The 24,458-nt window shown below is 35.9% G+C and overlaps 2 protein-coding genes across 8 annotated transcripts; both read left to right on the top strand.

Moving 5' to 3' along the window:
- The first annotated feature begins 10,100 nt into the window (after window positions 1-10,100).
- Window positions 10,101-15,866, top strand: LOC112783194 (notchless protein homolog). Of its 2 annotated transcripts, none has more exons than XM_025826003.3 (13): window positions 10,101-10,654; window positions 10,774-10,855; window positions 10,975-11,064; window positions 11,292-11,417; window positions 11,770-11,897; window positions 12,480-12,679; window positions 13,708-13,771; window positions 14,296-14,406; window positions 14,496-14,633; window positions 14,889-15,031; window positions 15,124-15,178; window positions 15,280-15,336; window positions 15,463-15,866. In XM_025826003.3, the coding sequence occupies exons 1-13, from the start codon at window positions 10,493-10,495 to the stop codon at window positions 15,544-15,546; spliced, it is 1,440 nt and encodes a 479-aa protein (XP_025681788.1). In that variant the 5' UTR covers window positions 10,101-10,492; the 3' UTR covers window positions 15,547-15,866. The 2 variants fall into 2 exon arrangements, with proteins under 2 accessions (XP_025681788.1, XP_025681787.1); XM_025826002.3 differs by having other exon boundaries at window positions 15,442-15,866.
- Window positions 15,867-18,563: 2,697 nt separating this feature from the next.
- LOC112785143 (uncharacterized) lies at window positions 18,564-23,546 on the top strand. 6 transcript variants are annotated; one of them, XM_072230581.1, is made up of 7 exons: window positions 18,649-19,166; window positions 19,928-21,047; window positions 21,130-21,280; window positions 21,407-21,874; window positions 22,059-22,436; window positions 22,518-22,585; window positions 23,080-23,546. In XM_072230581.1, exons 3-7 carry the CDS (start codon window positions 21,224-21,226, stop codon window positions 23,294-23,296), a joined length of 1,188 nt encoding a protein of 395 aa, XP_072086682.1. In that variant the 5' UTR covers window positions 18,649-19,166; window positions 19,928-21,047; window positions 21,130-21,223; the 3' UTR covers window positions 23,297-23,546. The 6 variants fall into 6 exon arrangements, with proteins under 6 accessions (XP_025684370.1, XP_025684369.1, XP_072086682.1 ...); XM_072230582.1 differs by having other exon boundaries at window positions 18,687-19,166; window positions 20,318-21,047; XM_072230580.1 differs by having other exon boundaries at window positions 18,687-19,166; window positions 20,215-21,047.
- The last annotated feature ends 912 nt before the right edge of the window (window positions 23,547-24,458 follow it).

The raw sequence follows: 24,458 nt of genomic DNA, 5'->3' as shown, positions 1-24,458 counted from the left end.
TCCGCTATTATCCAAAATAGATTTTCCATTAGTTTTGCCCTCTTTATAGTCCAGCTTGGATTAATTTCTTGCTGCTGGTACACTTTCCGATTTCTAGTCTTCCATATCTCCCACACCAGAAATCCTATTTTACTAATTCTTCTATTTTCCTCCTCCCCGCCTACTGATTTGATTTTTTGTATGATAGTCATAAACCAGTCTCCAAACTCAGTAACTGTTTCTGTTGTTGGAATACACTGACAATCAGCTCCGAACCATGTAGCCCTTGTCCACTCACATAGCAATAATGCATGTTCTGTTGTCTCCACCTCTTTAGTACAAATCTGGCATATAGGACTCCCAGCAATTCTCTTCTTGAACAAATTTGAATTTACCGGCACGATGTCATGGGCTGCCTTCCACAAAAATGATTTAATTTTAGAGGGAACTTCCATTTTCCAAATTTCTTTCCATAACTCCCTCCTAGCATCACTTGTGGATGGGTTCCCATGATCTCGAGATTGAAATTCTCCTTTTGCTGCGAAATAACCTGTCTTTATAGTATATATACCATCATCTCTTGCAGGCCAGTATAAATTATCCTCCTTATTCACAAAACTAATTGGGGTTCTAATAATAGCATCACAAATTTCTGGCGAAAACATGTTTCTGATTTTGCTCTCATTCCAACCCCTTCCCTTTTCAATGAGCTCTTCAACTTTCTGATTATCTTGTCTACCATTCCCCAGCACCTTACCTACTTCAGCTATCCAATTATCCCTCCATATATTAATTTTTGACCCATTTCCAACACTCCACTTTCCTTTCCTCCTTAGCAATTCTCGTCCATGCAGAATGCTTTTCCATATCCACGAAGAATTCTTCCCAACCTGCGCCTCCCAGAAATTGCCCTTTGGATAATAGATAGCTTGTAGAATTTTTACCCAAATTGCATCTGGATTCTTCAAAGCTCTCCATGCTTGTTTTGCAAGATGCGCTATATTCTGCATTTCAAAGTCCTTGAAGCCCAATCCTCCTTCGATCTTGCTCTTTGTTATTATATTCCAATTCTTCCAATGAATACCTCTCTCCTTTCCGGATGTCGCCCACCAAAATCGCGCTACTCTTGAATTGATTCTCTTGCAAAACTGCTTGGGAAATTTTATCACATTCATAGCGTAAGCTGGTATGGCTTGTACAACTGCTTTAATCAGAATTTCCTTGCCAGCTTGGTTCAGTAACCTCTCTTTCCATCCTTCAAGCTTGTTCAAAATTCTCTCTTCTATCCACGACAAAGCCCGATTTAGAGATCTTCCCCAAATTGCAGGTAGTCCTAAATATTTTCCTGGGGATTCCCATGATGACATATTTAGTATTTCTTCAATGCATACTCTTGTTTGTATTGAGACTTGATGTCCAAAGGTAATACCAGATTTATCTAAATTTATTCTTTGCCCCGAGGCCTCTGTATATTCATTAAGGACTGTTATTATCTGATAAGCCTCTTCTTCTTTTGCTTTGGCAAAAATAATGCAATCATCTGCAAATAAAAGATGCGTAATTGTTGGGGCTGTTGGGGCAATTCTTAGGCCTGAAATTCTATCTTCTTTTTGTGCTTCCTCCATTAATATAGTACACACTTCCGCTGCAAGAATAAAAAGATAGGGCGAAAGCGGATCTCCCTGTCGTAATCCTCTTTGTGGTTTCACTTTCCTTGACAGGTCCCCATTGATTTTGAACTGGTAGTTGGCACTTTTAACACACTGCATCACTAATCTTACCCACCGTTCATGAAACCCGAAAGCTGTGATGACCCGTTCCAAGAAGTCCCACTCCACCCTATCATATGCTTTGTTCATATCTAATTTAACCGCCATATCTTGTGATCCATTTCTACCTTTTTTGTTGAGGCTATGATATATTTCCTGCACAATGACTAAATTATCTTGAATGAGACGCCCTCCCACGAATGCACTCTGTATCGGTGATATTATTTTCTCCATTATTCCCTTAAGTCTTAACACTATGACCCTTGCCAATATTTTGTAAATAAAATTACAACAGCTAATGGGTCTTAGTTGGTTAAGACTTTCAGGGTTCTTGGTTTTGGGTATTAATACAACTGTAGTTTCCCCAATACACTCCGGTATGTATCCATTTTTGAAGAAACTTCTCACTGCTTCACACACTTCCTTGCTAATGATATCCCAATACTTATGATAAAACAATCCATTCAAACCATCAGGTCCAGGTGCTTTGAGACTTCCCATACTGAATACTGCCTTTTTAACTTCTTCATCTGAAACTTCCATCAGCAGCTCGTTATTCATCTCTTCTGTAACCCTCTTAGGGATTTTCCGAATGGTGCTATCAAAATTTTGTCTTCTTGTTGAAGTGAACAAATTCGTGAAATGATTAACAATGTGTTCCATTATTTCTTCCTTGCTATTCAACCATTGTCCTGAGGCATCCTTCAATTTTTGAATACTATTTCTATCTCTTCTCTGAATGGTGGTTGCATGGAAAAAAGAAGTGTTTTTGTCCCCTAGCCTCAGCCATTTTACCCTTGCTCTTTGTCCCCAATACTTCTCCTCTTGGCTCCACAAATTAACCAATTTCTCCTTTATATTCTGCATCTGCTCTTGTTTTTCTTCTGAAAAATCAGAGGCTTGTAATTTTTTAAGTTCCTCCTTCAAACAATGAATCTCTTTGTCTGCCCGTTTGAAGGTAGTTTTACTCCATTTTCTTAACTCATCCTTACAACTCTTGATTTTATTAGTTAATCTCCCCCATTCGTTGCCATTAGATTCTCGTTTACTCCATCCCCTTCTCACTACATTCTCACAATCTTCGTGGTCTGCCCAAAAAGCTTCGAACTTAAAACTCCTTCTCACATTATGCACAGGGTTCAAATCTAAAATTAGAGGACTATGATCTGAACTAATAGCAGGCATTGACGAAAGATAGGCATGTGGATACATCATCCTCCACTCCCAATTGCCCAAAGCCCTATCTATTCTTTCCCTTGTCACAAATCCATTTCTTGGATTGCTAAACCATGTGAACCCTCCTCCTTTCAATTCCAAATCTATGAGAGCATTTGAATCTACAAAATTTCTGAAGTCTCTGACCTGGTTTTGCGGCTTCGGATGCAGTCCCACCTTCTCCTCTTGACTCAAAACGTCGTTAAAGTCTCCTATGAAGAGCTGAGGTTCACTTTCACTTCTACAACTAACCGTGATCTCCCTCCATTGCTCTTGTCTTTTTTTAAAATTAGGATTACCATATACAAAATTGCATAACCACATATTTCCTTCTTTATCCACAATTCGAGCTTTAATATAGTTATCACACCAAAAATAAATATCAACCTTATATATTGCATTCCAAAACAAACATAGACCGCCGGACAGACCCCGGGGTTCTACACAAAAGGCATTTTCAAAATGAAGTCTCTTCTTAATTCTACTTACAGTCTTTTCTTTTGCTCTTGTTTCAATTAAAAAGATTATTGTCGGCTTAATCTGTTTACATAGACTATGTAGTTCCGAAACTGTCGCGGAAGCCGCTAACCCGCGACAGTTCCAACTTATGATGCTCATGGTTGAGTTGGGGGCATGATTAGGCCCGCCTCCTCGGCCTTCGTATCTTCTGTTGCTTCTTCATTGCCAAGCTCTTCTCGCATTCGTTGTCCTTTCCATGAAATTGTTTGGACCATTTTGCTCTTCTTACTTGTTCCCCGAACCTGTGTCAGGTATTTCGCTTCTTCAGTAATGTCCTCTAATTGTACCTGTGCCTCTTCCTCTCTTTTTCTCTTCAGTCTTAAGCTATGAACAATCTTCTGAACCAAATCAATCTCATACTCATATGTTATTGTCGTTGCATGGTTGCTGTACTTTTCTTCCTCCTCTTCTTCATCTGCAAGCTCAACAATGTAACTCTGTCCATCTTCAGTCCTGTGAATTTGCTTTTCCTTTCTTTCTGGCATTTTTTCTTGGCTCCATTGTGCTCGGATCTTCTCAAATTTGTGTCCCTCCTGATTGCCTCCAATTTCTCTTCTGTCTAAATCCAATTCCTGCTCATTCCCGCTCTTTTTTGTTCTCCTGATTGCCCTTTTCTCATTATCTAGTTGAAAATTATTCTTGGTTGGATTTTGGTGCACATCAGCCCTCTTGAATACTAATGCTTCATCATTTCTCCCAGGCCCATCTGTACTTTCTTGATTCCTGTGAAAGATCTCCTCAACTCGTTCGTTTCTGTCCATGTGATCCGCCTCCTGCATTATTGAAGTCTTTTGCTTATGGATCCATTGTATGGGCTCTACTCCATCCCTTTTCTGTTGCAAAGTGTTAAGTGGGCCATTCAAAGCTGGCCCAATTTCTATTTCACTAGGCCCTTTCTCCACATTTAAAAGATTCCTACTCCCATCCATCTCTTCTCCTGCAATCCCATCATGTCTATCATTATCTTTTTTCATTTCTTCTCCCAAGTGCTGAGTATCACCATTTTCGAGAAATTGGGTATCTTTTTTCCCACTCATTCCTTCTACTTCCATCTGCTGCTCCTGCTGATAAAATGGGGCCTCCTCCACTTGTACAAATCCTGTTTGTTGTGAGAACCTTCTAGTAGCATGTAGTCCTATCCCTATACCCTTAGCTCTGGCTCTATCTACCTTCTCCTGACTTGCCTCTCTTTCTCTTCTATCTCTTTCCCATACCCACTCGCTATTCCCTGTGTCTTCACCACGCGCCACCGATGAACTCCCTTCTGGACTGTTATTACCACCACCCTTTTTTCTGATTCCCACCTTTTCAGCCTCTGCAATGATAGATCTAAGCCCTGGAACTGAAAGGTCTGGCCCATATTTTGGTAAACCTGAATTCTCACTATCCATTGCTATCACCTCTCTGCATCCTCTTTTATCATGCCCAATCCTTCCACAATTATAACAATAATCACATAACCTTTCATATTTAAAGGACGCCTTTGAATAGCTACCATCACTTCTCCTAAACCAAAATCCTGTCTTCAATGGCTCCAAAGCATTCACCTCTACTCTAACCCTCAAAAACTTCCTAAGCAAATTTCCATCAACATATGGATCTTCTACTTCCAACACTCTGCCCAATGAAGCCCCAATCTTCTCTGCAATATTCTTGTTTAGCTTCTCCAAAGGCAAAGCATGAACTTGAATCCAAATAGCAAGGAAATTATAACTTATCTCTTCAAAGGAAAGCTCTGGCCTCCACCACTGCAAGCTGAGCATATGCCCGTCCACCCTCCATGGACCTTCTTCATAACACTTCATAGCATCTTCTTCATTTTTAAAATTGAACAAATATGAGTTTGTACCCATATTTGAGATGATCAATCCTTGAGGCTCACCCCACATCTTATTTATTGTTTTTTCAACAGTAGTCTTGTTTACATTTTTCTCTGTCAAAAGTCTTCCAACTAGCTTCTTTGTTATTTGAAACTCACCGACATGATGGTCTTCATCTAGGTGAAGAACTTCTCCTCTTAAAATAGCCATGAGCTTGAAGTACTCTCTAGCAAAGAGGAGACCTGGCCTCGGACACTTCTGATAGTTTTGGTTACTATTTCTATTTTTTCTTTGCGAAAGCTCCGCTGCCGGAGATGAACCAGCTTCCTGTCGAAGTAGTCGCTCTAGCTATCTAGAGAAATATGCTCTCCTTGCGAGAGAAAGAGACTTTTTGGTGGTTCTGATGGTTGTTTGTAATATTGTATGAAACTGTTTTTTTTTTTTTTTTTGGTCGTGAGACTGAATGCTTCTACTTTCTACTTTCCGATATATGTGACTAAAGGAGTGTCCCAGGTTCATTGTTCCTATCAATAGACCACTGTGCCTTATTCAACAGTATCTGTTGCACAGAGACTCGACTACATCATCCCCTAGGGCACTACTGATGATTGTTGTACTTTTTTAGTTTTTAGTTTAAAATTTATTATATTTATCCTTCTTGTACTATGACGATAGTTTATTGTATTTTAAAGTGGTTTTTATTTTTTATTGACTATGTTAAGTGTATATCAAAATCAGTTACTAAAATTAATTATTAATATAAAATATATGTTAAAATATAAATATATATTTAAAATAAATTAAACTACATATATATAAATATATTAGTTACTAATTTTGGTATACGAATAGTATTTTTTATATTTTTATTCCTTTAATGTATTAGTATTATGAACATTATGAAAATTCAATCAATTGCACTATCATATTTTGTCGTAAATTTATACACGACATAAAAGAAACAAACTTAGATGATACAGCAACCCAAAAAATTAAAAAAAAAAAAAAGAAAGCAAAAAGCTATACATTAAATTGAACCGGGTAAGAGTTGTATTTGGTGAAAGGCTGTACTCATGGTGGCCATGGAATGAGCTTCTCGATGCCAACATTCATCACCGTGAGGAAGAAGATCAATTTGGGGTTGAGTTTGGGCGGGTTGGGTGGGGGTTTGGATAGGGTTTTTGGGCTTAGCCCATGACCAAAATAAAATAAAATAAAATAAAGAATATGTGCAATGCACATGATAAAATTTTTTTGATATATTTTTTAAAAGAAGCAATCTATACTCTCTACTAACATATCACTCTTTACTATAATATTGGCTCTTTAGTCTCTAAAAAAAATAAAGAGATAAATATTAAATTAGTATTTAAAAGATTATAATATTGATAAAATAATACCAATAGATGTTATTTATGAAATAATTCTTAAAAAAAATTAAAATTTGACAAACATGTTTGTAAGTTTGTTGGAATACTTCTCATATGAGAACGATGCTAAGTGACTTGTGTTTTGATATCGCAACATTTAAACCTAATTACTAAACTATCTTTTTTAATTAGTTAAAAATAAAACCTAATTGAAAATTTCATTCTCTAATTCAATTTAATCTTGCCATAAACCTTAATTTTTAGATTTGTGCTCTTATTCCCTTCAAACTGGTAGCAGTTATGTTGTAGGCCCTAGCTTTCTCTGTGGTGTTGAAGGTTTCGAGCCAAAGACAAACACTTTGTTTGGGATCGTAAATATTCACGCCAATTTTTTTTATGAACGCTGCCTAATCTTTCTGTAAAACTTCTTCCTCTGTCTCTTCACAAGGAGCTTGTTGTTGTCCGGATCTTGTTTCTTAAGGTAACGTTTGAAAGAGAGACAGAGACTAAGAGACAGAAATTGAGAGACAAAAATTGAAATAAATCTCTATATTGTGTTTAGTATAAAGTGAGAGACAGAAACTGAAATAAGAATAAAGTTTTAATTTAATTTGCACAAAAGGTAAAGTTAGAATTAATTAATTGAAATGGGGATACTTTAGGTATAAAATGTTATTAAAGTTTCAGTCTCCATCCCTAAGGTAGCGTTTGTTTTGAGGTACTGAGACAGAGATTGAGAGACTGAGACTCAGTATCGTGTTTGTTAGTTTAGAGACTGGCACTAAAATTTTTGTCTCTGTCTCTAAAATTTCAGTATTTCAGTACCTCCAAAAAATAGGGATACAGGGGACTAAACTTTTTAGAGATGGAGACTAAAACTTTAATAATATTTATACCTAAAATACTCTCATTTTAATTAATTAATTCTAATTTTACCCTTTGTGCAAATTAAATTAGAGTTTCATTCTTGTTTCAATTCCTGTCTCCCATTTTGTACCAAACAGGATACTGAGATTTATTTCAATCTCTATCTCTTAGTCTCTGTCTCTCAGTCTCAGTCTTTCCGTCTCTGTCTCTCCACCAAACGCTCTCTAAGGGTTTAGGGTTTAGAAGTACTGAAATACTAAAATTTTGGGAAGAGAGACGAAAATTTTAATACCAGTCTTTAGGCCAACAAATACGATACTGAGTTCCAGTCTTCCAGTCTCCGTCCCAATACCTCAAAACAAACACTACCTAAAAGCTTGTTTGGAAACCATTTTACATGATAAAAGAATTCTATTTCCTTTAAGAAAAAAAAATTCATTTCTATTTGAATATCAATTTCATGATTTCAAATTATTATAATATATTAATAGAATAAAATTCAATTTTAAAGAGTGTGAGAATTGATTTAAAAATCAGATCCTTTTTAGTTTGATTTACAAATGAAGAAAAAAAAATTAAATTTCTCACCGAAATTTAAATCATTTATTTTTAGTTGTTCCAAAACAAGAGTTAGTGTATTTTGGAGATGATGATGAGCGAAATTAAAGTAAAGTCATTGCCTTAGTTGTTAGAGAATGTGTTAGGCTAGATTTTAGAGATAATAAGCTGACAAAAACGGTTGCGGGAGATGAACTCAATGATTATGGCACCGACACACATGCTTAGCTTCTTATGTTTGGTCTTGCTGAAGAACGTTACTGTTTATATTATGTGTATGAAAAAATGAAGATTTTTTTTAAGGAAGAGGATTTTTGGAATTAAGAGTATATTGTGACTTGTGAAGACCTCCATTCCTATGAGAACTCCATTATTGATGATTATTGTTTATGAACCAATTTTCAAATTATTCAAGGTTTTGAGAAGCATGGAGTATGAATTGGAGAGAGTCAGAAAGAGAGGAACCTACGCCTTTACAGGTTGATGGTTACGAACCGACGAAGAGGCAGTTGTAACAATAAAGTAAGACGAGACAAAGAGAGGAAGAGGAAAACAGAGACAGCGAGAGGTGACGGAAATAACGAGAAGTTATGCGAGAGTGGTTCAAGGTTCCAGCGAGAGCGGCAACCATGGTGAAAGTTAGTATGAATTGTGAATTTTTTAGGTTGGATTTGTCTTTATTTAATACACTTGTCGAATTTTAATTTCTTTCAAAAATCATTTTGGCAATAACATCTATAGTTATCATTTTGTTAATGCTAGAATCTTTTGGTTATCGTTTTGGTATTTATCTCAAAAATAAAAGTACAAAATTGAATCAAATAATTAGGAGTGGTAAAAAGAGTAGCTTGCCATATTCCACCATATAAGATGGGCTTAAAATGCTTGTTCGTCTGGTTTTATGGCAGGTTGGCAAGGGATGGCAATATACACTCTACTCGCGGATACTCAACTCGATCGAGTAGGATTGCCAATTCGATTTGTAGCGGGTAGGGTAGGATAGGGGTTGAGCCTCAACCCTATCCGATCAACCTGCATCCTATATATGTATATGTTATATACTTGTATAAAAATATGTTTCAAAAGAATGTTGAACCAAATACTTCTCACTAAATACAAAAGATCCTTAGTCAATAAAGAGAAGATAATTAATTAATAATTTAATATTTTTTTTTACATAAAATTTATTTCTATTTTAAATTATAATAAAGTTATATAATAATATTGCATTTTTTGGTAACCTAAAAGTAGGATCGGATATCTGCGGGTTAAGAACGGATAGGGTTATGGTTGAATCTAAACCCTACCTTACCCATTGCCAGTCCTAAGGTTGGCAAGTCAACGTGTTAACCCGATTAATTTGAAAAAATTAATAAAAATTAATAATTAAAAAATCAAATACAAATAAAAAAAATTAAATTATAATATAATTTTTTGATTATTTTTTTTATTTTAATTTTAATAAAATTATTTAAAATAATATCTGTTAATACAATAATATTTATTTTAAGAAACAAATTACATAATTTTAACATATATAAGTGTAAAATAAATAAAATCTATAACAAAAATAAAAAAATAAAAAAATATATTTAAAATTATACCATTATTAATTTTTATAATACTAATTATTCTTTTATTTAAAAAAAATTAGTCTAATGAGCTGATCCATCCCATCATACCAAAATTTGTAAGTTTGGATGTACAGATTTAACGGATTTTTTTTTTATTTGTTAAATTTTAAATTTTAGTCTGAATTGTTTTTTGGTGAATTTAACGGATTAATTTGATAAATGATTGAATTTAATTTGTTTTACCATTTTTATAAATAATATTAGGTTGTTAACTTTTTTTTACTAATAATCGAATATTACTTAATTTTTTAAAATTATTTTATATTTATATTTTAAATAATAATAAAATATTATTTATATATAAAAAGTAATTATTAAAATTAATATATTATTTATATATAAATATATATTATTTAATTTATTTTTAACAAGTAATTTATATTTTAACAAGCATTGGTTGTTAGAGTTTAAGACTCTTGAAATGACGAACACTCAACTGAACCCTAACTAGATCCTTTTTCTCCTAATCAGTTAGTAATCTCCGGCCACCGTCCCCGTCTTCTCACAGCCAGCCTGCGTCCTCATCTTCTTCGGTTCTTCCCCTCTTCCAGCAAGTCGTCCGTTCCCATCGTCTTCCAGCAAGCAGCAACTCATTCTTCCACTCCCTGAAGTCGCTTTCAACTCTCCAATCCGCCAAGCTTTCCCGTCATCGTCGCATTCCCATCGTCTTCCTCTTCTCGTCGCCGTCAGATTCACATCTTCCTCTCCTTCACGTTGTCCTCGCCTCCAGCCGTCGCCTTCCAATTTAGAGAGAGATAGAGATGGAGACAGAGACAGGAGAGAAGAGGGACACCACAACAATCAACAACGTCATGTGCCTCTTGACGCACCCAGATGGAGCTCCTCTTGGTGCTCCCATGTACCTTCCTCAGAATGCTGGTCCACAACAACTTCAACTCATTGTCAATAAGATTCTGGACAACGTAAACCCGTCATTTTTCATATCCTACCAACAAAATATAAAAAAATGATTTGTTATTAAAATAATGTTCTCTTTGGTTAATTATTGTGTCTTTTATCCCCCTCCCTTTCCCCGATTTAGGAGGAGAAATTACCATATGCTTTCTATATTTCTGATGAAGAGCTCCTTGTGCCACTTGAAACCTACTTGCACAAAAACAAAGGCTAGTATCTACTCTCTCCTTTGGTTATCTTGCAGCAAACTACTCTTTATTTAGGTTGATTGATTAGTTTGTTTTTTGTTTCTTATAATATGTGGTGTTGATTTAACATTAATTTTCAGTCTCGGTGGAGAAGGCATTGCCTATAGTTTGTCAGCCTCAAGCTATTTTCAGGATTCGCCCTGTTAATCGTTGTTCCGCCACTATTTCTGGTATGAATCATAGAATTTTATGTCATTTACAGCCTATAATGTTCTAGGTGAAATGTTTATTCACAAACAGATGTTTTGTGTTAATTCTATACAAAACTACCGGGATTTGGAACATGGTGATGTTTTGTGTGTCTTCTCTTTTTTATGTTTTGGTTCTTGATAATGATTTAGCTTAGTGTTCTAGTTGTCATATCCTCTGTTATTCATGTTGCTGGAACTCTTTTTAGGTCATGCAGAAGCTGTACTTACAGTTGCTTTCAGTCCTGATGGGAGGCACCTAGCAAGTGGTTCTGGCGACACAACTGTTCGTTTTTGGGACCTTAACACGCAGACACCATTGTACACATGCACAGGTGTGATAATAAGTATGATATACCAAACATTGCTTGTTTGTACTTGGTTGTAAACTAGACATAATTAGATGATGTTTAAGCATCTTTCTCTCAGTATGAACAGAAGTAACCAGTTTAACTCAGAAAGATAATGTAGTGAAATTAAATTTAGAAGGTGGAATTGGAGTTAGCTTACAATTGTATTCTTAGAAAGGAATTCTTGAAGCATTGTGTAGGCTAAATCTGAAAATGCTGCTGTTCTGTTTTTCATTTGTTGTAATGCAAAAAGTTGATATATTTTTTTATTATTTATTTATTTTTTAAAATAAGAAATTGCCATGTATCTATTGATAGTTGTTTTCATTGTACGCAGGGCACAAGAATTGGGTCCTTTGTATTGCGTGGTCACCAGATGGCAAGTATCTTGTGAGTGGGAGCAAGTCTGGAGAACTTCAATGTTGGGATCCAGAAACTGGGAAGTTGTCTGGCAATCCATTATCTGTAAAGTCTTTAACTGAGTATGCTATTTACCATCAGAAAGCTTGCTTCATTTCTTTTCTTTGGTCTAAATTTTTCACTAAAACATATTGAGATTGTGTTATTGAAGGTATATGTTATAAATTCTGGTACCACTCCTTTTGCTTCCTAACATGATACTGTTCTTGCTCATGTATAAGCTTATTTATGACTACTGCAACAATTCACTCAATTATTTTTGTCTCTCCTGGCTAATTGAGAACATGATTCAAAACCTTGTCAAACATTTGGAGAGAAAAACCTTTTACATTGTATTTAAATTAGAAGTATTAAGATATTCATCCTGATTATGATTTGTGGCACCCCATCCTCCCCGAAATAGCAAAAGACACAAGCAAAGGAAAAAAAGGAAGGCAAAATAGAATGTAAAAGACCATCATGCATTATTACTTCATGATTTCCCGAGAAAAATTGAAAAATAGAACTGGTAAGGAGATACTACAGATGCAATGATTTTTTAGTTGGTGACAAATTTTGTTCCCTGCGTAGTACTATATTGATATAATGTTTCTTGGACAATGATATTTGAAGTATATATTAATGCAGGGCCACAAGAAATGGATTACTGGGATCTCTTGGGAACCTGTCCATCTTAGTGCTCCTTGCCGTCGTTTTGTAAGTGCCAGCAAAGATGGGGATGCTCGTATATGGGATGTCACATTGAGGAAATGTGTTATATGTCTCAGTGGCCACACACTCGCCATAACATGTGTAAAATGGGGTGGAGATGGCATGATTTATACAGGGTACTCTCTCTCTCTCTCTCTCTCTCTCTCACACACACACACACACAGACACACACTATTTCCAAGCTTTTATCTATATTCAAACTTTTAAATTGTACAGATTTGTACATTACTACAGTACTTTTAACAATACCCAAAGATCATTTAGTCAGAGATTTTAGTCCCTGTTCTTTTGAAAAAATTTATGCACTTTGGTAAAAGACTACGTCATTACTGTCCCCAACCTTCAGGGGCATATCTTTCAGACTTCCAGCTCTGCACTAGCATATGTTACAAGATTTCTTGTTTTTCTTTTATTTATTGGATGATATTTACCTAAGAAGCACGAATACGACACGGATACGCTGACACGTTCTTTTTAAAAAAACATTGGATACGACATGTTTAAGATAAGTATGTTACAAAACTTAAATAAGATTAAAATAATAAATGATCATATTATAAATATAAGAATAAACATAATTACATAAAAAACCTTAAAAAATCCAAAATAACATAATATCAATAATTATAATTTTTAAATAAACTCTTATATGAACATTAAACATTAGATGTTATTAACTTATTTTATAAAAAAATAAAAATTTATACAAGTATTAGTCAAAAAGTCAAAGAAATAATAAAATAATGATATTTGAGAGAGAGAAATTGCTAAACAGAAGTGGAGCAGAAAGTCAGAAAGCAAGAATCATTAATCTCACCGCCTCCTTAGTTGCTGGAGATTAAAAATTAAAATCTGAAGAAAAGGGCTTTCAGTTGTGCTATGGTCTCGTGTAGTCCATGCGGAAGGAAGACGCTCGGACTTGCCGCAGATTAGCGCATCACTTGACGAAACCACCGCAAAGCTGAAAGGTGACCTCCGACTCGCCACCAATACGCGTGTCCACCGTATCCCGTGCGTGTCCGTGTCACATCCGCGTCCGACACCGGTACGTCGGCGCTGCCGGCGAGTCCGTGCTTCATAGATAGTTACTCTACATTACTAGTCTGCTGTTTGGAGCATAGCTATATTATTTTTATTATTGCAGTTCTCAGGACTGTACAATCAAAGTTTGGGAAACTACACAAGGGAAGCTAATTCGTGAATTGAAGGTGTGTTTAATCCCCTTGAGCTTCAGTACTTTGCAATGCACCTGAACTTGTTATATGCTTAGACTTGGCTATTATTATGCATCATCATTGGTTCTCATCTCATGTCAAAATTATTTTTCATGTGTTTTTTTTCTGCATATTAGAGTTAGCTGGTTGTTATTTTTACTTTTTTTTTTCAATTAAAAGTTTGTTGATTGTATTAAAAGCTTGCCATCCATTTTTTTATTTTAGTGAATGAATTTGTGACCCACATTCCCTTTTTCGTATGAGTGGTTGATCTATGAAGCCTAAAAAGATGGGCTTTTAGACAATGTGATTGAATTGATTATTAGTCTAGTTTAGTCTCTTACGGCAAGTTCACCACTGTCATTTTTGTTGAAGTGTTTATCATAAAAGTTTAAATCTAATCCATTTTTAGTGTATATTTTGTGTATTATCACTCGTTTACTCCATTTAGAAGATAGACTTTTCATTTCAAGTAACTTATCCCTGTAGAATTCTTCACATGTTGGTATCTATTTTAGGGACATGGGCATTGGGTTAATTCGTTAGCATTGAGCACTGAGTATGTTCTTCGTACTGGAGCTTTTGATCATACTGGGAAACAATACTCATCTCCAGAGGAGATGAAGAAGGTGAGCACCTTTTGGGTTAATAATCATCCTAGCACATCAAACCATATTTTACTAATATGTCCACACCTGTCTGCTGCTGATGAATGTAGGTTGCTCTTGAAAGGTATAATAAGATGAAAGGCAATGCCCCTGAAAGGTTGGTTTCTGGATCTGACGATTTTACCATGTTCCTTTGGGAACCATTCGTCAGCAAGCACCCAAAAACTCGTATGACAGGTCATCAGCAGGTACAAATCTTTTCCTATGTATCAAGGAGAATTAAGCAAAATGAGCTTTTGTGCAACTGCTTTTTTTTCTTCTTTCCAAATTATAATTCTAATTTAATAAATATTTGCCGAAATCCATCCCTAATTATTTGTAGTATGTTAGTTGAATACTTGAAATTAGGTTTATCATTATGCAGGTTTAATGACAAACTCTCTATCTGTGTATATGCTTTCCAATTTTTCAGCTTAATGAAAGTTGAACTTGTTTGCTGACAGCTTGTGAACCATGTGTATTTTTCACCTGATGGGCAATGGGTGGCAAGTGCATCTTTTGATAAATCCGTGAAGTTATGGAATGGCACAACAGGGAAATTTATAGCAGCTTTCCGTGGTCATGTTGGGCCTGTTTACCAGATCAGGTAAAACACAAGTGTATCCATCTTACTTTGACCTTGACAGTCTCCGAAGATATTTCCTTTTGAATTCAGTGTATTTGGGTTTTGTTCTACAGCTGGTCTGCGGATAGCAGACTACTTTTAAGTGGCAGCAAAGATTCTACGTTGAAGGTTAGTGAGATTTTCCTTGATATGGACATTATTTGTTAGTTAAATGCATGAAACTACGTTTTCAAACCAAATTTAACCTTCCATTATGTTTGGTGATCAAGGTTTGGGATATTCGGACTCGGAAGTTGAAGCAGGATCTTCCTGGCCATTCTGATGAAGTATGCATCCCTGTTTCACATGCTTTATCTCAAGTTTATTTGTTTGTTTGTCTATTATTATTATTATTATTATTATTATTATTATTATTATGGTCACTAGTATAGTTCTATCTTTTTGCTGGAAAGGTTTTTTCTGTTGATTGGAGTCCGGATGGAGAGAAAGTAGCCTCTGGTGGCAAGGATAAAGTGTTGAAGTTGTGGATGGGCTAAGGCCAACCTGGGATGAACATTTCTTGCGTGGATTTCTTGGAAATCAAGACTGAATGTTAATACTTTGGAGTAGGGGTGTTCATGGCCCGGCCCGACTTCGAATATTTTAGGGGCTAATTTAGTGTGATTTCACCGGGTTTATGGCCGGATAAGGGTCTCAAAAATAGACCCGGTCATTATTTTGGGCCGGCTCTGGGTCGAGGCGAACACGGCTTCACCCGTTCCATGTGCATCTTAAGAGAACTAAAAAAGATATATATGTTTTAAATTAATTTCAATATTATGTTATATTAATTATAAGCTTATTGTTTTATTTTTAATTACACTTATTGAATTAGAAAATAGATCAAAGAAGCACCAAATTAGAATTTATGGACAAATTCAAGTTTAAATATGGATATCAATTTTTCAATAATAAGTTTCTTCTTTATAAATTATTGTTAAAATTTTAAAGATCTGGTTTTTATTCGGCTTAGATTCGGTATAGTTGTGATCCGAAATTGTTTAGATTTTATTGGGTTTGGGTTCGGGTTAAGATTTAAAAAATAAACTCAGTGTATATTTAGAACCGGTCTGAATTAAGATAAATTCGGTTTCACCCGACTCATGAACCTTTTTATTTTGGTAGCAGTTTTTACATTAGATTGACAACTTATATGATATGGATAGTTTAGAATTTAATGAAATTAAGTTGTATGAATTCAGTTTTGTTTATCTTTGAAACTCCTTTGTTTGGATTGGAGTTATGAAAATTATGATTTGATAACATGTTTTAGAGGAGAAAAAGTGCGATATCAAATTGAATTTCAGGATATTTTCAATTGGATACCTACGTTTCCAACGTAAGATAGCTTTGAAAAACCGATTCTTTTAATGTACAAAACACTTATTTGAAAGTGGATTAGTTAGGTTTGGTTTAGTAAAATTTTTTAAAGAGGTATTTTGTTTTGTGTTTGATAAATTAAAAAATTTATGTGTTTGTGCTTACTATTTTTGAAAACGGTTTTGTTAGGTAGACAATAATTTTTGTAAACAATGTGAACAATGGGTTTTATAATTGACCTAATAAAGTAAAAAAAATACTCTATCTCAAATTATCTTATAAACCCTGACATTAGGATAACCATCAGCACACTTAGTGAATTGAACATCTAACTATTGTTAACTGTGCATGAGTAAATCGAATCAAAAGGAATAACAACCAAACAACTAAGAATTAACATAATCATCTGCATATCTATTGAATTAAATATCTGATATATCTATTGTTCACATAAGAAGTGGAACTACTCCAATAATAGTTATTGGCACATCACCTATAAATACACTAACACCCCTCAGGTATCTTTAAGTCCCAATACACTTAAACCTGCTTAACCCTTTGCTGACTTAGGCATTGGAGTATTTTGTAGGTACCACCTCCCGCCTTTTCAAACACACAACTCGGACGGCGACTCGCTGACGTAGGATAAGTCGGAGACCACCTTTCTTAGATGTTTGGGTCTCACCAACAAGTCCAATTATCATCCGGTTTCAGACAACCCTCAGAACAATACCTATTCATTATTAAATTATTAATTAACTACAAAGATGGTTATTTAAATAACCAAAATGCTACTCCAACCAATGGGAGAATGAATTTGACAATTTTTTATTTTTAGTTTTTTACAGTATTTTTTAATGAGTTAATCACTAGATTAATCTAACTTAATTTAAATTTGACAACTATAATTACACTCAAATCATAAATACGTAAAGAATATAAAATATATTAAAAAAAATGTTCATTTTATTCTTAATTCTTTTTACGAATGAAAGGCTAGCCTTCTTTCAATCAAGTACGACTTGCAATAGAAAGAGAGTAAGAGGACGGAATTCAAAGGCTGTGAATAGGAGCCTTATAGTCCCAGCAACCAGTGTAAATCAATCTGACTACTAAATTGCTGCTTGATCTGGAGCACCGACTAAGGGATGGGGGAAACACTACCGATCCCGAGTGCCCTATCACTAGTGATTACTCCCGATCCGAAGCACCCGTTTTCTACTTTTCTACATAGATTTTTTTTTTTTTGGTTTCCCACGGTATCCCCTGACCCGGCAGGTCAAGGACTAATCCGTCGCGGTACTGAGCTCCATTTAAGGGTTTGCCGCTGGCCAATGGGTTGCTGCATGCACAAGGCGGGATTCGAACCCCCGACACTTGTGCATGCAGCAAAAGGAAATCTTTTTTCTTCACCGGGCTTTTACCATGTCTCCCGAACAATTTCATTTTTATTCTCAACGTTTGAGATAAGTCTCAAAATTATTTCTAGCATTTAATAGTCATATTTAAGCTTTTAATGTTTTAAAATCATTTAAATGTTGTCTTACTGTTAGTGATCTAGTAGAACAACATTGAGACGATTTTAAATAAAATTAAAACATTGGGGACAACAACAATAATAGGATAAAATGAATTTTAACGAAATTTATTTACTTTATGAAACAGTTAAAAAATTTGATATTATTAAAAAATAAAAATAAAATTTATTTTAAAGTTAAAGATAAAGTTTATTTAAATTAAACTTCAAAGAAATTTAGTACATTATAGACAAAAATGTATAATTTATATTTTAATGTATATGTATCATCCTTTGTTTCTTTTTCAAAATTTTATCTACTAGTCAATTGTCATTCTACAAATATTTTATGATGAGTGAAAATCTTGAATTCGTAATTCAATTTATTTTGTTAAAATTTGCTTTTATTCATAGTTATCAAACTTGGCTTGACCCATCCAGTTCGACTAGGAACCTGGTCACCTAGTCAGGTCGAGCCACTCTTTTTTTTTTTTTGGTCAAGTGAATTGGACAATCTTTAATTCTAGACATTCCATTGGATTGGACAACTCCCAATTTTAGGTTCCACACAACACATCCACACATTTCTCATATACTTACAAAATTTTTTCGTCCATTGTAATTAATAGGATTTGAACCCAAAATTTTTAAAGTGGGGAGAGGAAGTGGGGAGAGGGAGATATACCATGTGAGTTAAGACTTGTTGGCGGTCGAGCCACTCATTGAACCCCTACATCAGGCCCGTTGGAACCTGGGTTGACCCGACCAATTTATAAAACCCGGACCGGGTCATGTAAATTTGTTTTCCCTTTTTTAATTTGGAATGACCTAGTTTCACATGAAGCTTCCCACCACCCTCTCTCTCCCTCTCACAAACGGCACACCACCCTGGCTCTGAAGCTACCCACCGCATCCCCATCTCTCTCTCTCTCACTCTCAGCTCACTTCGGTTCACCGTCACCAACCGCACGCTCTCTCGCGTCTCGCCGCTCTCCTCCGTCTGTTCTCGGCTGCTTGCGCCTCCCTCCGCCAGTGAGTGCTCGAGCTGTGCGTGTTTGTTGCTGCTCGTCGTCCGTGGTTGTGTCTGCTCGATTCTGCCTCTGTCTCACTCGAGTGTCGTCTCAGTCTTGTTGTTCGTCTGTCTCGTCGCCGGCGTCTCAAGGTCTCGCGGCCTTCCCTGGGCGTCTTGTCGCCGGCGGCAGAAGCAACTCGTGTGGTTGTCGCTTGCTTCGTCGCCTTCCGCTGGGTCGTCGCCGAGTCGCGGTGGACCGTGGACCGTTGGTGAGTCCCTGCATAATTGCTTCCCCTGTTCTCTCTTCTCCCGATTTCCCTTCTGCGTGTATTTTTCCATGTTGCTGTAAATCGTGAGTAAACTAGGATATGTTAAATTTGTTGCAGTAAGTTGAATTTGTTGCTGTAAGTTGAATTTGTTGCTGAAAATATCACTGAGCTTACTTTTTTTGTTGATGAGAATCATCACTGGGCTGAATTTGTTGCTGATTATCATCACTAAATCTTGTATTTGTTGTTGTTTTGCTGAAATAATCACTTAGCCAAATTTTTTTTGTTGCTGTAAATCATCTTTGGAGTTAAAATTTTTGTTGCTGAAAATTATAATAGTTGAACAGCCTGTAATTCATCACTGCACCTTGATTTTGTTGCTAAAAGTTGAATTTGTTGCTGAAAATATCATTGAACTAATTTTTTTGTTGCTGAAAATCATCATCTTGTTGAATTTGTTACTGATTATCATCACTGGAGCTTGAATCTGTTGTCTTGCTGAAATAATCACTTAGCTAAATTTTTTGTTACTGTAAATCTGTAAATCATCTTTTGAGCTAAATGTTTTGTTGCTGAAAATTATCATAGAATGAGGTTCATGCTCTTTGCAACTCAGAATAAAGTTGTTCAGTTAAATTGTTGTTTCCATGCTCTCTGTTTGTATTTTTTTTTTGCTAGAATTTTAAAAATGTCTTCATCACAACTCAGTTGCTATTATGAATTATTTTTGGTATTGATTTGTGAAAAATGCACAAATGTAGATATAGATGCAAATCAAAATGAAGAAAATGTTGGTCAAGCTTCAAATTTGTCCTATGAAGATATAGATGCCGACTTTGAGATCACCCTTGAATTTGATTTACTGATTGTGTTATTTTAGTATTTTGTATTAGTGATTAGTTTATTATCTCTTTTTGCATCATCAGTTATGTCTAAAACTTGATACTTGATTGTTATTAATATGTTTGTGAAGATAGGCATTTTGAGTTTTAACTTTTGATTTTAATTTTATTTGTATAATTTTACATTTTTATGTAATTATGACTAGGTCAACCGGTTGAATCAGGGGCCCACCGGTAGAACTAGTGACCCGGTGACCTGGTTGTATGACCGTGTCAATTACTGGTTCAGTTCTGATAACTAATTCTCAGGGACTTCCCTTCTCACTGTCTTTGGGAGCAAAGCGGAAAGGAAAAGGAAAGTAGATAGAGAGAGAGGAAGAATGTTAACATAACAGTAAGTGTGAAATGCTTGGAAAGAGTTATGCAGAAACTGCTGCGCCCAACTTGTTGTTCAGCCCCCATCCTCTCTCTCTCTGTGGGAGGCACAGCGACACCCACAGGGACTCTGACTCTCCCTAGCTCCTCTACTCCCATTACTACTCTCCCTTTCTCTTTTTCTATCTCTCTGTCTCTATCCTCGTTGCCACACAAATACATAGCAATGGCAGCTGCTGCGCCTTCATTTGCATCTTCACCGGTGAGCCTGGCCCCCACCGCTTCCGCCTCTCGCTCCGCTAGCAAGTCTTTCCCTCTGTGCACTCTGCCGTCTTCCTTGTCATCCGCCATGCCAAGGTGTCTCTCTCTAACCCACAAACACACTGCCGCTAGGGCACCCATCCACCGCCTTCCGTGGCTGCTAACTCGCTGTGCCTCCCTCTATTCCGCCTCCGAGGGAGAGGGAGAGGGAGAAGACACAAAGGAGCACAGGCCCGTTAGTCCGAGACTCAACCGGAGGCAGAGGGCTTATTCTTCTTCCTCACCCATTCTGCCAAATCCTGATTTGTTGGCTATTCCTGGTGTCGGTCCCAGAAATTTGAGGAAGCTAGTTCAGAAAGGCATTGCTGGTGTTGCTCAGCTCAAACAACTATACAAAGACAAGGTATTTCACTACTTCCTTCTTTTTCTTTTTCTCTCCCTTATGATATTTTGTATTTCTAATTTCTCATTTCTGTACCCTCTAGAATATTTCGTTCAATTTGGGCCCTTCTAGAAAAAGTAAAAAAAAAAAATCTTGAAATTTGCTTCGCTGAGGATGATAGTATAGAATAAGTACTTATGATGGTTGGAGCATCCCCATATGGCAATATACATCTGAAATCCAATCACTTTATGGTAAAGTTTTGTAGTTTCTGTACTAAATACTGAAGCATTATATATGCTTGTGACGTTAAATTTGGCTAATTGCTTCCCCAGAAAATGTTGACAATTTTCTTTGTTTTCTTGGGTAATATGCTGCAGTTTTTTGGGAAATCTAGTGATAAGATGGTTGAGTATCTGCAGAGTTCTGTTGGAATAATCCACAAGAACCATGCTGAAAGTATAACTACTTTCATTAAAAAGAGTGTTGATGAAGAGTTGGAAGACAATTCCTCCTCGGCTGCTGTGCAGGCTCTGCAGAAGAAACGCCTTACATTCTGTGTTGAGGGTAATATCAGTGTTGGCAAGACAACGTTCCTTCAGAGAATAGCTAATGAAACTATTGAACTGCGTGATCTTGTTGAGGTAGTTCCTGAACCTATTAGCAAGTGGCAGGATGTAGGACCAGATCACTTCAATATTTTGGATGCCTTCTATGCGGAGCCACAAAGGTATGCCTACACCTTTCAGAACTATGTATTTGTTACGAGGGTCATGCAGGAAAGAGAGTCATCTGGTGGAATCAAGCCTCTTAGATTGATGGAGAGGAGTGTTTTCAGTGACAGGATGGTGAGTACTCATTACCTCTTTAAGTATTCTCTTTATTTTCTTGTTCTTTCAGGCTTTTTTTGGTTGATGGTATTTTAGTGTTCTTCTGTTTTTTGGAAGTCAGCTATTTGGTTTAATTCAAGAATGTAATCCTGTTTTTAGATTTTAAGGGCTTATGCATTTTTACCCTTACTGTGAATTAAAGGTTTTTGTACGAGCTGTGCATGAAGCCAATTGGATGAATGAAATGGAGATCAGTATCTATGACTCATGGTTTGACCCTGTTGTCTCCTCCTTGCCTGGCCTTATTCCAGATGGTTTTATCTATCTTAGGGCAAGTCCTGATACTTGCCATAAGAGAATGAAGTTAAGGAAGAGAGCAGAGGAAGGTGGAGTCTCTCTGGACTATCTCCGTGACCTACATGAAAAGCATGAAAGCTGGTTATTCCCCTTCCAACGTGGCAATCATGGAATATTATCAGTCAATAAGCTTCCCCAACATGTTGATAACTCCTTGCACCCTGAAATTAGAGACCGTGTATTCTATCTAGAGGGTGATCACATGCACTCAAGCATTCAGAAGGTACCATTCTTGTAATGGTATTCATGCCTGAGTTTGTGATTTGATATAATAGGCTGGTTTAATTGTTTTCTGTGCAACCAGGTTCCTGCATTGGTTCTGGACTGTGAACCCAATATTGATTTCAGCAAAGATGTTGAAGCAAAGAGGCAGTAAGATAATCGTATCTTATTCAGTTATTCTAGTATTTATTTAGATTTCTGTAACATGGACTAATCTTATGTCACACCACTTGTATTATATTGGGACCCGTTTCACCATTACATTTTTTCTATTCTTATTTGTTTAACTATTTTAATAGAACTATTTTTAGTTCAATGTTGCTAATTCTAGAACCATTCTTGAATGGGTCAACCTTTTTGATTGATTGCATTACCGGTTTTGTATTTGTCGAACACATCTTCATTCTTCATTTGGAAATCCTTGACGTAAAGTTTCACTGGTCATTTATAGTGGCTTTGGTGTGTGGAATGTTGCATTTTCTTTAATATACTGCGATAGTGAATCCCTAGTTAACCAAGAAAGGTATCTATGATTCTTTATGGCAAATGGTGATTGGTTAGGAAGAAGACTTACGTAAAAGAATATACTGTACTAGTCTATGATCCTAATGTGTTATAATTTGTTTATTTTGCTTTTGGGGCAGGTATGCACGGCAAGTTGCTGAATTCTTTGAGTTTGTTAAGAAAAAGAATGAAGTTTCGTCCAAGGAAGGTGCGCAAGGTAAGCAAAATGGTGAAGCTGAAGCAGATGTGCTGATGCCCCATGAAGGTGCTCTGTGGCTTCCAGATGGAAAGCCTTTTCCACAGGGCGCACTCACACCGTTGGACTTCAGGAGAGCGATGTCATTCATGTCTGGCTAGTGAGTAGTGATGGATTAACCTTTTGAGGTCCAAGATATACTAATCAGCGCCACATATGTGCGTGGTGTTTCTGTTTCATGTAAAGATTTTAACTCCGAACCTTGACTGATGTAGGGATGGTTGTAGCTAGAAGTAGTTTTTATGGTCTCAAATGCTTTGCTAATATACGGCTTGGTGCAGATTGTATGTGTTTCTTCGACTACGAAGTTGGTCGTTATGATGTATCATTCTCTTGAGCTTATTGTTTTAAGTTTTTCTTGCTCCTTATGTTTTTTAATTATCTGTTCTCTGAAATCCTGATACATAACTTTGTCGAAATGGCGTGGTTTGTTCGAATTTTGGAAACATGCCGGTTTGGCGTAAGGAATTGGGTTCGTTACTCAACTCTTCACACCGGTCTCAGGTGAGGTAATATGTTCAGACTGTTTTTTCATCCTAACCTTGGTCGCAGGTTGAAAACTTTTTTAAAACTATCCTACCTTATTTGCGGGTTGAGAATTTCTTAATCTTAACTCTATCCGCATCCTAAAGTTTTAAATCCTATTCTATCCGATCCTACTCATAGAAAAATAAAAAATTTCAAGTAAATATAAAATGTGACGTCAAATTTTATAGATATTAATAAAATAGAAAATAAAAAATTAAGTTCAAATTAAAATTAAAAATAATAAAATCTTAAAGAAATTTAATATAAAATTATAAATAATATGATCAACTAGTTCAGTGGTTATTTCAAATTTTTATAAGATTGTGAATTTAACACTCATTTTCTTTACTATATACATAACTTATATATATATATATATATATATATATATATATATATATATATATATATATATATATATTAGGAATGCGGGTAGGGTAGCGTACAATATACTCTAAACCTGTACTTTACTCTAGCCGCAAGCAAATCCACACTGCATCTTACCCTACCCGCAGCGAGTCGGGTAGACAACCCTACTCGAACGGATTGATTCGGGTTGGGTACCCGCAGATAGGGTATATATTGCCAGCCCTACCTATATCCTAGTTGTAGTTGACTTCTTTTTCCTCATTTTAACGCAAACCTATGTATAGCACCTTATCCCAGTAGGTTCTACGCAGTGACCTTTTAGTTTTAGGTTCTACAGATGATAGTAGTGAAGGCATCACTAGAAAA

Source organism: Arachis hypogaea, chromosome 20, assembly GCF_003086295.3.
Source record: "Arachis hypogaea cultivar Tifrunner chromosome 20, arahy.Tifrunner.gnm2.J5K5, whole genome shotgun sequence".
NCBI lineage: Eukaryota > Viridiplantae > Streptophyta > Magnoliopsida > Fabales > Fabaceae > Arachis > Arachis hypogaea.
The sequence above is the reverse complement of the archived record's forward strand: the minus strand, read 5'-3'. Positions and strand labels throughout refer to the sequence as shown.

What these genes read in the sequence shown, in the direction of transcription:
- LOC112783194 (XM_025826002.3), top strand. Translation starts at nt 10,493, where the DNA reads ATGGAGACAGAGACAGGAGAGAAGAGGGACACCACAACAATCAACAAC. An exon ending in AGCTAATTCGTGAATTGAAG is followed by an intron (nt 13,772 to 14,295) that starts GTGTGTTTAATC and finishes TATCTATTTTAG; the next exon opens with GGACATGGGCATTGGGTTAA. An exon ending in CTCCAGAGGAGATGAAGAAG is followed by an intron (nt 14,407 to 14,495) that starts GTGAGCACCTTT and finishes TGATGAATGTAG; the next exon opens with GTTGCTCTTGAAAGGTATAA.
- LOC112785143 (XM_025828585.3), top strand. Translation starts at nt 20,430, where the DNA reads ATGCAGAAACTGCTGCGCCCAACTTGTTGTTCAGCCCCCATCCTCTCT. An exon ending in GTGTTTTCAGTGACAGGATG is followed by an intron (nt 21,875 to 22,058) that starts GTGAGTACTCAT and finishes TGTGAATTAAAG; the next exon opens with GTTTTTGTACGAGCTGTGCA. An exon ending in TGCACTCAAGCATTCAGAAG is followed by an intron (nt 22,437 to 22,517) that starts GTACCATTCTTG and finishes CTGTGCAACCAG; the next exon opens with GTTCCTGCATTGGTTCTGGA.